At 28.6% G+C, this 13,677-nt stretch overlaps 4 protein-coding genes across 4 annotated transcripts; 2 read left to right on the top strand and 2 right to left on the bottom strand.

Moving 5' to 3' along the window:
- Nucleotides 1–399: 399 nt before the first annotated feature.
- On the bottom strand, nt 400–612 carry RPB10 (DNA-directed RNA polymerase core subunit RPB10; the record flags this gene model as incomplete). Its single annotated transcript, XM_004178720.1, has 1 exon — nt 400–612. The coding sequence occupies one exon, from the start codon at nt 610–612 to the stop codon at nt 400–402; it is 213 nt and encodes a 70-aa protein (XP_004178768.1).
- A 429-nt stretch (nt 613–1,041) lies between these two features.
- On the top strand, nt 1,042–3,711 carry NAN1 (Nan1p; the record flags this gene model as incomplete). Its single annotated transcript, XM_004178721.1, has 1 exon — nt 1,042–3,711. One exon carries the CDS (start codon nt 1,042–1,044, stop codon nt 3,709–3,711), a length of 2,670 nt encoding a protein of 889 aa, XP_004178769.1.
- A 736-nt stretch (nt 3,712–4,447) lies between these two features.
- On the top strand, nt 4,448–5,740 carry NPT1 (nicotinate phosphoribosyltransferase; the record flags this gene model as incomplete). The annotated part of the gene is made up of 1 exon (XM_004178722.1): nt 4,448–5,740. The coding sequence occupies one exon, from the start codon at nt 4,448–4,450 to the stop codon at nt 5,738–5,740; it is 1,293 nt and encodes a 430-aa protein (XP_004178770.1).
- Nucleotides 5,741–6,579: 839 nt separating this feature from the next.
- PTP2 (tyrosine protein phosphatase PTP2) lies at nt 6,580–9,945 on the bottom strand (the record flags this gene model as incomplete). The annotated part of the gene is made up of 1 exon (XM_004178723.1): nt 6,580–9,945. One exon carries the CDS (start codon nt 9,943–9,945, stop codon nt 6,580–6,582), a length of 3,366 nt encoding a protein of 1,121 aa, XP_004178771.1.
- Between the last annotated feature and the right edge of the window lie 3,732 nt (nt 9,946–13,677).

The following is a 13,677-nucleotide window of genomic DNA, read 5'->3' on the forward strand; positions in this document are numbered from 1 at the left end:
TTTTAGGAAATGATTAATGTGTTAACGTAAATGTACAAATATATATTTATATATATATATCTTAATATGTTGTATACTAATATAGTTGAATAGAGTGTAGTTTTTATAAGTGTAAGCAGGATAGTACCGGATATGCATATATATCACAATATCTCACAAGTACAAAATCGATATGAGTATAATTAGAATGTTAGAAAATTTTTTAAAATTGGAATACAACAAAAAAAAATAGACGCTTAGTAATGTAAGAATCAATTGCATACCAGAGCAACTTTATACCAATCCAATAAGAAGAATCTTTAAGTAGTTTCGAAAAAATAATAATGAAATGAAATGTGGTCAACTGTAGCTAGTTGTTATTAAGAGCCTTAATTGAGATACATCGGAGTTGCATTAGAATTAATCTCTCTTTTCTAGAGGGTTATATCTCAAAAACTTTTCAATCAAATCAACATGGGTTAAAATCATTCTTCTACAGCAGTATCTTTTCAAACCCAATCTAGACAAAGCAGTACCTTCATCTAACTCATCTTCTTGTAACATATTCAAGTAAGCTTCCCATTTGTCACCGACAACCTTACCACAGGAAAAGCATCTAACTGGAACAATCATTTTCTAAGACTCTATTCTATTGGGATATGACACTTTTTCTATAGGTAAGATAAAAATAATTAGGATTTCAACTATTCTTGATTTAACCTTTCATTATACTGTTTGGAATTATTCAGCTCATCAATTTTCACAGCTTTTCAAATTTTTTCGAATTAGGATTTCGGTTTAAAATTTCAAGTTTTTCGTCGGTAGTGACCGAAAATTCCAAAAAAATTTTCTGCGATGAGCTATCCAAGTTTTCCAGATGGCAAGTGATGATGATGAGCTCTAAGAATAAGATTTATTCACAAATTAAAAAAATAACAAGAATATATAATTCATTGAGTCCATTAAGGTTAAAAAAACCCCAAGATATAGATCCTGCCCGTTTCATACTGTCTGGCAGATCAGCTTCAACGTTAGGTATTTATTAGAAAGAATTAAACGATAATGACCAAAATACACCAAAGTTATAACTTATCTGTAGTTTCTGGTGGTAAGCCAACCCTCCCTAACAGTAACAACAGTTCCTGTTCTAAAAAAACTGTTACATGTTTAACTCCAGACCAAGCTAACTATATTGTACCTTTCAATAACCAAATCAAAATATATTCTATCGATACTAGACAGTGTATAAAGACAGTGAAATATGCAAATAATGAAATTTTATCCAAAATTTTTAAAGATGTTAATAACTTAATTTCCTATATTGCATTAGGTGATATCACTGTGGAGGATAGAGGAAAGTGGGATCCAAATAAGATGATTACTATCTTGACTACAAAGGGTAATGTTGTTGTTCTTAATTATAAAGGTAAATTGTCTCAGGACTTAGTGACATACAAATTATCCTTTGAAAAATCAGGAGAGGAAATTTTGAAAATGTTCGAAGATAAATCACAAAACTTCTTCAAATTGTTAACAAAATCGCCAATGGAAAAAGATGACTCTTTATTTCATTATAAATTATATAATTTTTATCCATCAAAACAGGAAAGTGAAAGATTAGTCTTAGATAGGCAATTTGAAAACGTTATACTATCTACTTGGTCATCAAATGAAAAAATGCTCACTGTGATGACTAGGAAGGATAGTAAGACTAAAATGTTTTATGTTCAATCAATTTTTGACGTCTCAGTTAATGTGGAATTCCCACTATCTAAATTTGTTACCACTTCTAAGGATAAGAAATCTTCTACTTATACCTCACCAATTGCAAGATACGTATCTGCCATGGCTATTGATGACAATGGTTTACAATTAGCGCTTGGGTTTGCCTCTGGTGTCATCCATGTTATTGCATTAGATGTTTTACAGACAAGAATTTTGAAATGGCATATCGATACAGTTCTTTCTTTATCATTTAATCAAGATGGTACATACTTGTTATCGGGTGGTTGGGAAAAGGTTCTTATTTTCTGGCAATTGTCAACAAACATGCAACAATTCTTACCTCGTTTAAATGGTATAATAATAGATTCTGATGTTGTTTGTAACAATAAATATTATGCATTAACATTACAATTGACTGAAAATACTTCAAACTCTGATTACCAATTACTACTATTAAATTCATCTGACTTAATTTCAAAATTATCTATAAATGGTCCTCTACCGGTATTTCATTCAACTGTTAAGGATACTATTCCACCACTATCTGCATTTTCCACAAAAAATTCTACTGCTGGTAATAAAATAAACTCATTAAAGAAAAACAAAGGAAAAAATATACATAGAACTAAACAGGATTACACAACTTGTGCCGACATTAATCCTATTAGCAAACAGATATACTTCCCTCATGTATCATCTATTCAAGCCTATGATTTTTATAAGAATGAACAAGTATCTTATCAATACTTATCCTCTGCAGTTAATAATAGTATGGGTAAAGTTAGATCTGAATTAAATATCAAAGAACCAGTCCTTATGAACGTTAAATTTACTAAAAATGGTACATGGATGATTACTTATGAAGTTGAATATCCACCAGATAATTTATTATCATCTAAAGAATTAACCCATGTTATAAAGTTTTGGTCAAAGAACGATGATCCAAGCAGTACTGAATGGTTCCTAAAAACAAAAGTTATTAATCCACATGGTAAAAGTGTACCAATTACAAATATCCTAGCCAGTCCTAGTGTAGTTAACAATGGTAACGCATTCTTAACTTCTGATAATATGGGTGGGTTGAAATATTGGTCATTCGAAGAATATGAAAAAAACTGGTGTCTAACAAAACTATTGATCGGGAATTTTAACCTATTTAACAATTCTGTTTCTATGGCATGGTCAAAGGATGGTAGTTTAATATTCCATTCATTTTACGATAAATTAATCATCTTAGATTTTGATAGTTTCAAGAAAATAGAAAGTGAAGACGACAGTAAATTTATTAATGAATTTACATTAGATTCAGAAATTCAAGCTATCAAAATGTCTCAGGAATCAAAACTAATAATTGCTACACGTACAACTATTTGTATTTTAGATTTACTAGAATCTAAAATAATTAGCAGTTTTGATATTTATCCATATGTTAAAGGTATTTACAAGAATGGTAATTTCAACAGATTATTAAGTTGCAATGAAAATACAGGTGAAATTGCTTTAGTAATTAATGAACAATTAAAGGATGACAATGGTGAAAATTCTTTGAGATATAGATCAAGAGTTATTGTATTCAACTCCACTCTAACAGACAAATTAGGAGTACTGACTCATAATGAATATATATCATGGATTGGCTGGAATTATTCTAATGACTTCGTTTTTATCGATACTAGTTCCAGATTAGGTACTGTCAGCACAGCTGTTAAAACAGAAATGCTAGATGAGATTAATAGAGAAGGTATTTTCGATGGGCTATCCAATTCATTTGCAACTGAACTACAAAAATTGTCAAAGGCTGCTAATAGTTCTGTTTTTATTGAAAATAATAAAAAGAATGCTAAAAACATTGAAGATGATGACGATGAAGACATAGCATTAGATTTTATCAACGGCCAAAAGAGTGATAAAATAATAAATATGAATACTTTTATAGGAATGTTTGATAACCTACAAAACGTAGAAATGGATGCATTCTTCGACCGTGTGACGAGAATCATTACTTAGAGTGTTCTAATACCATTTCTTAGTACATGTAGCTTAGACCTATATACTTCTAATTTTCTGTTCTTTATATATTAATTAGATAAACCACCAATTGACTCTGGGAAATATTCATTAAACCAGTTTCAAAATGTAATATAATAATAACTTAAAATATGCAACTCTTTACTTTTTAATTTGGGAAACCTAAAAGCAAACTATATATACCAAATGTTGTCATTAATTATTTTATATTCTATTTGTAAAACTACTTCAAAAATTACTGATGCCCTTTTTATAAAGCCTCGTTTCGGGAGATTTCCATGACCTTTTAATTGGCGAAGAAAATAATGGTGCAGTTATCAATTAATGTTTTATCAAATTAAAAATAAATTATTTCGTTTAATTAATAAAAGGTATAAATACATATTAATTTCACGTCGTTTTTTTGCAGCTACTAAATAATACTTAATTTTTATAATCAAATTAAGGGAAAAATATTTTTCACTGCTGTATTTTTTTGTTTGTTTTTTTTATTACTATTATATGCATATATTTTTTTTAAAAAAAAATAGCCAGAATTTTTAGAATAAAAATATATTGGAATCCTTTTTTTGATATACAATAAATAAAAATAATAATTTAGTTAGGCTTTGACAATATTTTTAGTAATTTACTAAATAAAGCCAACAATACTTACGAAGGAATACCTACCTTAAAGGATTATCTACAACAAACAAATTTATTTTAAAAATTAAAAATGACAAAACCAGTTATAACTTCTTTGTTAGATACTGATATGTATAAAATAACTATGCATGCTGCAGTTTTTACAAATTTTCCTGAAGCAAAAGTAACTTATAAATATACAAATAGAACCAGTCAAATGTATTTTAATAAGGCCTCTATTGATTGGTTATCCGAACAATTTGACTTATTAGGTAAACTGAAATTTACTGCTGAAGAGATTGATTACTTAACAAAGGAAATTTCATTTTTGCCAAAGGCTTATTTGAACTATATTTCAAGTGACGAATTCCAATTAAAACCTCAGGAACAATTCAATTTTAGCTATGAAAAACTAGAAAATGAAGATGACAGATATAATTTAATCTTAACTATTCATGGTTTGTGGAAAGATACAATTTTATATGAAATTCCAGTATTGGCATTAGTATCTGAAGCATATTTTAAATTCGTAGATACTGACTGGGATTGTGAAGGTCAAATCGAAAAAGCTCAGAAGAAAGCTGAGCTTTTGCTTTCTAATGGTTTAATATTTAGTGAGTTTGGTACAAGACGTCGTAGATCTTTCGAAGCTCAAGATATGGTTATGAAAGGGCTAATTAATGCAGTAAATGAAAATCCTCAGAAATATAAAAAGTTATTTGTTGGATCTTCCAATATATTATTCTCCAAGACATACAATGTTAAACCAATTGGTACAGTGGCTCATGAATGGATTATGGGTATTGCCTCCATTACTAACGATTATATTAATGCTAATAAAAACTCAATGGATTATTGGATCAAGACATTTGGGAAAGATAATGCTGGACTCGCGTTGAGTGATACTTTTGGTACAGACAATTTTTTGAAAGCATTTAAACCACCATACTCAGATGCTTATGCCGGTATTAGACAAGATTCTGGAGATCCAGCTGAATATACTAAAAAAGTTGCAAACCATTACATAAATGTGTTAAAAATGCCAAAATTTACTAAAAGTATCTGTTACTCGGATTCATTAAATGTTGAGAAAGCTATTAAATATGCTCAAGTTGCTAAAGAATGTGGTATGAATTGCAATTTCGGTATTGGTACCTACTTAACAAATGATTTTCAAAAAAAATCTAACTCTACTATTAAGAGTGAGCCTTTAAATATTGTCATTAAATTATTAGATGTTAATGGTAATCCAGCTATTAAAATATCTGATAATCTAGGTAAAAATATGGGTGATCCAGAAACAGTACAAAAAGTCAAAGAAGAATTAGGTTATGTGGAACGTTCTTGGACTGGTGATAATGAGGCTCATAGATGGGCTGCTTAATGGATAAGACATAAAAGGAAAAGATGAACTTTATCTTGTTTTATAACCTTTGATAGCCTTGTGCTGTAATAATTTTGTTTTATGACTTTTTTTTAATAATATTTATACACTTACTTTTTTTCCCCTTCTAATGTTTTCTGATATATTACATACCATTATAGTTACTGGTAGAATTTTAGGTTATTATTTATAAAAAGATGTATTTGCCATTTGCATTTTTAACAATTTTCATGCCAGTGATATGTATTTTTTTCTTCATTTAAAATGTAAAAGATTAAACTTTTGAAATAGAGTATATATAGAGTATAGAAGAAAGAGTTACCTATCAAAATTGCTTTAAATATAATATAATAATAAATGCTATAATAATTTAAGAACAGAAAAATATTTGTAAAACATAGTCTAGAAAATATTCGAGATTTGGAGGTATAATGTAATATTGTATTTTTATAAAGTAATAGAATGGAAACTAGAATATAGAATATTATATATTATATATATATTTGTGTTTGGAACAATATACATACAGAATGATGAAGGAAAGTAAAGAAGGGCAATCTGTATATAATTAGAAAACAATAAAAGGGATGAAATTGTATTCGAACAGATACAGAAAAAAGTAAAAGAATATTTAATATCTATTGATGCATGATGTAAAAACGTCATTTGAATAAAAAAATAATTTGACAACATAGATATAAAAATGTGGTAACAAATAAGGAAGGAAAAAAATATGCAAAGGAATGCTAATAATATTATAAGATAGTAAGTTAAAGGAAGGAAGAAAGAATAGAATAAAATAATAAAAAAAAGGAAATGCAAATATAATTAGTAATTAATTAACTGGTAAAGGATGTGATAAACCCATCTTCCTTTAATAATGCGAAATATTCCAAAATTGATTCATAACATGTAATATATTGAGTTAAATTTTGTACCATTGATAATCTCTGTTTTCTTAACTCATTAATAATAATAAAGATTAAATCTTGTTCCATGTTCCAGACATCAATTTTATTATGGCTATTGATATGAAGTGAATCAGCCTTAAAAATGTTAAATAAAAAGTCTAGTGTAATAAAAACCCCTGTTCTACCACAACCTGCAGAACAGTGCACCAATAGTGGAGATTTTTGTTTTATTGAAAGCAAAGGTTGGCTACTATTATTTTCCATCATTGATTCTGGTAAATTTTTTAAGAGATCAGTCAAAGCATTAGGATTTTGACAATTATTCTTTAAATAATCAAATGATAGTTCTGGATAATTTAATAATGCATTTTTAATTTGAAATAAAACAAATATATCTTTTATATCAATACCACAAGAATCCATCCATTTAGTATAATGAATTTGATAAACAATTGAAGATTTGTTATTTTTAGTAATTTTAAAAATTCTCAAAATACAACCATTTGAATCAAAAATATTTTCAAAAATATGAATAATTTTAATACAATATCTTTTAGTACATTGTTCATTCCAATATATATCCCATTTCTTCAAATTTAATTCATCATATGAATTTAAAGAAATAATTACTTTAATTTCATTAGAAATCACTACTTTCCAAAAATCATCCATTGTTGATGGTAATGGTGCTTGCGTAGCAATATAAGTAAAATCAGGATTAATTCTATTTAAATTCAAATAATTTGCATTAAAATAATCATCCAAATTAAGTGTATTTTCATTAATAGAATAACCGTTCATTGATGTTGCAGTTAAATCAGTTGTGGGAGTAGTTGGTGATGCAGTAGAATTTGTATTTAAATTTGAATCTATTGGAGATATAACAATATTATTATTAGTATCGATATTATTACTATTATTGTTTACATTCTTATTATCATTTTCATTTTCATTTGGAGGCGTTAATTTTTTCTGTAATTCCATTGATCTATGCACATTTTGCAAATTTAAAAGATCGATATCATTTCCAGTGAAATAAGAGGTAGCATTATTATTTAATAAATCAGGAGGAGTTTGGATATCCGATTGAGACATTGGGAATAGAATGTTATTAACTGGAGTTGGTGGATTTGTTGTTGATGGATTTCTAGAGAAATTATCATTTGATGAATACAAAATTGGAGAAGGCTGTAATTTCACTCTTGTATGTTCAAAAGGTAATATATTCGTATATCTATTTTTATTATACGATGTAATGCCTTTATTAATTTCATAATTGTTGATGGGTGTTAAAAGTGAATCACTATCAGCTGATGATAATGAACTTGTTGAAGTTGCTGATAATAAGTTGGAATTATAATTAAAAGTATTTGGAGAAGAGGTATTAATTTCTCTTAGCTTGGTATTTGTTAATTCTAAGGAAATTTTTGGAATATTTGGTACAACATTTGGTATCGAAATTTTCAAATTTTTATTAATGGGTAATTTATTGGTTGTAGTTTTATTTTTTTGAATTAAAAATTGGATTGTCCAAGTATTGTTGAGATTGTTGCGATTGGTGAGATTGTTGCTGTTGCTGTTGCTGCTGCTGTTTGTTTTTTTAAATTGTTTTTGTAGATGAGTCAAAGAATAAATTTTATGTTGAGCTTTTGAAATTGTCTTTGATAAATTATCATTTGCTAATATTTGAGATTGTGAAATTAAAGATTTATTTTCATTATTATTTGATGTATTATTGCTATTTGTGATATTATTGGTAATATTAGTAGTATTAGCATTAGTATTAGTAGTATTGATGGTTGTTAGAGAAGAAAGTGTAGAATTATTAAAATTATTTGGATTTGTATGACAACTTGCATTACAATTCGAACTACAAGCTGTATTAGTACTACAATTTGTAATACATTTTTCTAATCTTTTAATTTCAAAATTTTCTAATAATTCGAAATTTGATAATAATTTTTGTAAGATTGCATCAATTTTGTCTCTATTTGTGAAAAACCTTAACCAATTTGGTAAACATTTATCATTACCAGTTAAATTCTCTGGAATATCAAATTGGAAATATCTATTTAATGAAGAAGGTGAATAATGGATTTGATCTTTTTTGAAAGATCTAATGAACATATTATTGCTTCCTCTCGTGGAACTTAAATTTAAATTTAAACTTGAATTTGAATTAGATAAAGTTGTTGAATTTGTAGATGATAAATTATTCAAATTATTGAGATTAATTTTCAAATTAAAATTTCTATTCATTTTCTTAGGTTTTGGTATAATTTTAGTTGTGGTTGAATTAGAATTAGAATTAGAAGTAGAAGTTAAATTAGGATGTGAATTGCTTGAAGTAGTTAAGGGCACGCTTGAATGTGTCAAAGAAGATAAAACAGAAGTAGAAAGTGTTGTTTTATGGGCTGATGTAGTGTTGCTGTTATTATTCTTATTAGTAGTAGTATTAGTATTAGTATTAGATAGAAAAGGCAAATGCAGCGTACTTGAACTTGTAGTGTTACTACTACTACTGCTTGGTAAAATAGGAGTAGTTGAATTAAAATTTGTCAATATAAATAAATTTAAATTTAATGAAGGCAGATTTGAAACATCAAAATTCTTATAATAAAATTCTTTAAATTTTGTAATGAAATAAAATGTAGATAATTTACAATTCGATTTATTACTAAAATTATCGAAAAATAAAAAACATTTTGCCAACTTAATTAAATTTAGCAAATTAGAAATATTTTTCTCTGAATCTATTGTTATTGTTGTTTTTAATAATTTTTGAAAATCAAAAGCAGGTCTTTTAATTAATGTCGTTGGTAACGATAAATGAACCACATTTAAATTATTAAAACAATTTATTATGGAAGAAGAAGAGATCAGATGATTATGAGTTAAATCGAATAAAAGATATGTATTTGGTAAAGAAGATGAATCATTTGTTGATATTAGTTGATACAAATCGTTACAATCTTGGACATCTATCAAATGATAGTCCAATAGGGACAAATCCACAGTTTCCACTCGTGATATGAAATTGTTGTTTGGGCATAGCATAGAATGTAATTTATCGGTAAGAGTCAACGCAGTATTTGCTGATGTCATTGAGATTGAACCTTTTATATTTGAAGTTGTTGATATGATTGAATTTTTGATTTGATTATGTGTATCCCTCGGATGGATTTTCTTCCCAACGTCATTTTGTGTGGTACTGGAATCGGAATTGTTTGTTGTTGTAGACGGATGATGCTGAGTGGGAGTATTCTCACATCGATCAATAGTAGTGGTGGCCATTATTAAAGGGGTATAAGAGTAATCAGATGAGAACGTAGAGGCATCAGATACAATAAGCAAACACTCTTCTAAAGTTTAATTTGATTTGATTTGATTTGAAACAAACAGCAGGGATAAAGAAAAATAATAATAAAAAAAAATATAAATGAATAAAAATCTATAACTTTTGGACAACAACTTCACAAAAACAAAAACACAGCACGAGAAAAGTCCCTTAGATTCAAATTAAACTATATTCAGACCAAAAGTTTATTATCGAACGAACAAACAAACAAACAAATAGTGGTGTAACAAAAGCAAAAATGTAACACTAGCAAACCAAAGTTGTAATAGCAAACCAAATTGTACTTAGCAAACAATAAAGCAAGCTGTCACAGCTTAATGCGTAGAACCAAAAAAATGTTATAAAGTGAGGAGAGTGTTTAAATAATTTCAATACACACAATGAGTACTGTAACGGGACCTGGCACAAGAGATCTTGCAGAGTTTAGTAAACTTAAACCTGGGCAAACGTCACTTATAGGCAAATGTTTATTCTATTAATAGCCGTCGCAATGCAACACGACACAAACGAGAAGAATTATAAGTATCACCAGTTACTGGATTAATCGATGGCAACCTGAAAATTAACAAATTGACTTGAAAAAAATTGAAGCCCAATGTTTTACGTACGTTTCGTCGTTCTTTGTTCTACGTTCTTCGTCGGCTGTAAAAATAAAATATCCAAAGCCTTTTTTTTCTTTTAAAATTTCTTAATTAGATATATCCTTTGTCAAATGAAATCGTCATTGAATATGAAAATGGTAAATCCTTACCTTATCAAAGGTTTATGATATAATTGAAATAAAATATTTCATGATTCGTTGCCAAATCACGCGCTTGTATGGATCCGGACACTCCCCGGGCTCCCTTTTCCTTTTTCCTTTTTCCTTTTTCTTTTCATTTTTTTTTTTAGAATGCAGGCTGAGCCAAGGAATAGGAAAAAGAAATTAACAATCAAAAAGAAAAAAAATTAAAAAAATACATATATAAAAGAGGAGTCTATTTTTGTGCCCGGGTAATGTTCCCCAGTATAATTTTTTTCGGATTTCTACTATTGGAAACGATATTACCAGATATAGTAAAGCGCCAGGGGTGCAACGCGTCAGGGTTTATTTCCCCTTTAGGTACGGACCGTTTTGCCTTCCTATTTCTCCGTCTCAATTTCGCGTCTGGCACGTGCCACAAAAAATAGAATGACATATCGGGAAACTAAATGTACTAAATATATTTCTTCCAGAGGAAAAAAGGTGCACGGATGGAGAAGTATCTGCATCCGGAAATGTTAAGATATCGCCTGATTAAGGATACTTCGCCAATAAGGAATGTGTTCCGAATTAGGAAGTGGTGTGAGCAAAGTACTGTGTTTCCGTTTTGAGTAATGTTTTCCGGAGTGAAATATCTATTAGTTAGATGAATTTCATACGAAGTATCATTTTTTAGAAAATGGAATGCGTCAATTAAAATGCCTATACAGGAATATTATTTACAGGTAATATATAGATGAATAAACTAGTAAAGGGGTAAAAAATAACACTATAAAATATGATTGAATATAATACAATAAAAAAAAAAAACATGAATTCTTTAGGCAACTAATGTCGTGGGTAAGATGATTTATGTTATGAGATTGCTTAAGTTTCTTTTTCTTTTTTATAAGTGTCTTCGTCTCTGGAGTTTATGGAAAATACTCTTCAAAAATAAATTTGCAATGGAAAAAAAAAATTCTTTTTTGAAAATAAATTTCGATGTGTTTCATATCTAGTTCCATCTTGTTACGAAATACAATATCTTAATGATAGAGAAAGGGATAGCATTTTGCTTAAAGCAACAGTAGAAGAAAAGGTTAGTAGGTTGCCGCGACAAAACCCCATATCTTTCTTTGTCAGTAGGACATTTATTTTCTTTTTGACTTTTTTTTCACTCTGGCCTCTTGAATTTCGTCCAGTATTAATCCATAAAATTTCACAACTGATAAAAAAAAAAAAAAAGTTTACTTAAACATTATCATACAGAAGAATGACATTGATTTGTAAAGTTTCTATGCCTTTGTTTTTTTTTTATGTTTTTTTAGTATTCTTGTTTTCACACTTTGTGCATTGCAATCCAAGTCTTTTGTGGTTCGTTTGGGCTTTGAATATTATTAGATGAGTAAATGCAATTGGGGCAAGGTGCCCGACCTTTTATGCCAAGAGAAGAGAAGGCAGTTAGGTAGACTTATGTTTCACAAAGGTGCCTTTTATATATCTATGCAATTGTATGATGGCTAGACGAAGCATCTTTTATGCTACGTCAGCATTCTGATGCGTTACGGTTATTTTTTTTTTTTTTTTTTTTTCATCATCTATTTATTTTTCCAAAATACAGACATCCCTCCTTCACGATACAATTTTCTCCGTGAAAGAGAAAGTCTTGTAGGAGTATTTGCAAGAATTCTTGAAGGATTATTCCCCAGAAATCTACGGCATCTTCTTCAGGTTAGTAATATTTCCTACACATTCCACAATGAAATTTCCACATTCCACAGTGAAATTTTACACACTCACATTTAAAATTTTTGCCATGTACATTCTCTGTTTTTGCCCTCGTTATTATCACTGTAAACAGAAGTATGACTACAACAGGAAACCGCATTCGCTACAGACTTTGCTATTTTGGGAAAAACACGTGTCAGATCTCATAGCAGATCTTATCATATCAAGATTTCAAAAACTCAAGCATGTGATTTTAAGCAGTATTACAGTTCCAATAAACATATATGGTTAGATTTGTCTATATATTTTAGTTATGATTACCATATTAATACGTTTATTCCGATAAACTATTTTCTTTTTAGAAACTTTTTCGTTACCAACAGAAATTTTAAGCCTAATACGAAGTAGATGCACCTATGGTCCTTAATTTTTTGGGACACATTTAAACACAACCTATGAAGGATAACTCAACAAAAACTGTATCTGTATAAGATAGTTGCCCTCTTTGTGTTATTTATTTTTTTTGTCATCGTTGGCCTTATTAAATTTCTTTTTTTTTCTACTTTAAAAATAAAAAAAGAAAGCAACGTACATTGTTCTAGTTACGCTTGCCATGAATTGTCCCTTGCATAGCCCCTATGAATGTCGCAAAATAATCATTAATTGGAAATATTCCTTTTTAGTACTTCCCAATATCTCTTCTTCATGCTTGATTTCTACAGAATATTTTGGAATTGCTAACCTTAAATCACTATATAATATATACTTGGCTATATGAAGATTAGAAAGAGGTGACCCTGACTTACCAAATCAATAATCCCATATATACCAGCTGATATACTAACTATTTTTCTTGTTTGCCTTAGTATTAAAATATTCGTATCTAAGCGTTACAAATAATGACGTAAACAAAAAAAGAAAAAAAGAAACGCCCTGGTATGTAGTATACTTAATTTGTAACATTCGCAAGAAAACAAGCATCATATATTTTATTTTTTATAATTTGTGTTCACAAATATTAAGAGAGCTCATATGTAGGTTTCAGTTCTTAATATTTGGGAATTTTTTTAACGTGGCTAATGTTATGAAACGTAAGCCAAATCAAGAGTACGATAAAATAATCCCTTTTCTTTTCACAGCCTTTTCTGGATATCAGTTGTGGAAGGATTTTTCCCAATTAATGTGGAAAGGCTTGCAAACGTATTACAAACATTTGTAT

Source organism: Henningerozyma blattae, chromosome 2, assembly GCF_000315915.1.
Source record: "Henningerozyma blattae CBS 6284 chromosome 2, complete genome".
In the NCBI taxonomy this organism is placed as follows: Eukaryota; Fungi; Ascomycota; class Saccharomycetes; order Saccharomycetales; family Saccharomycetaceae; genus Henningerozyma; species Henningerozyma blattae.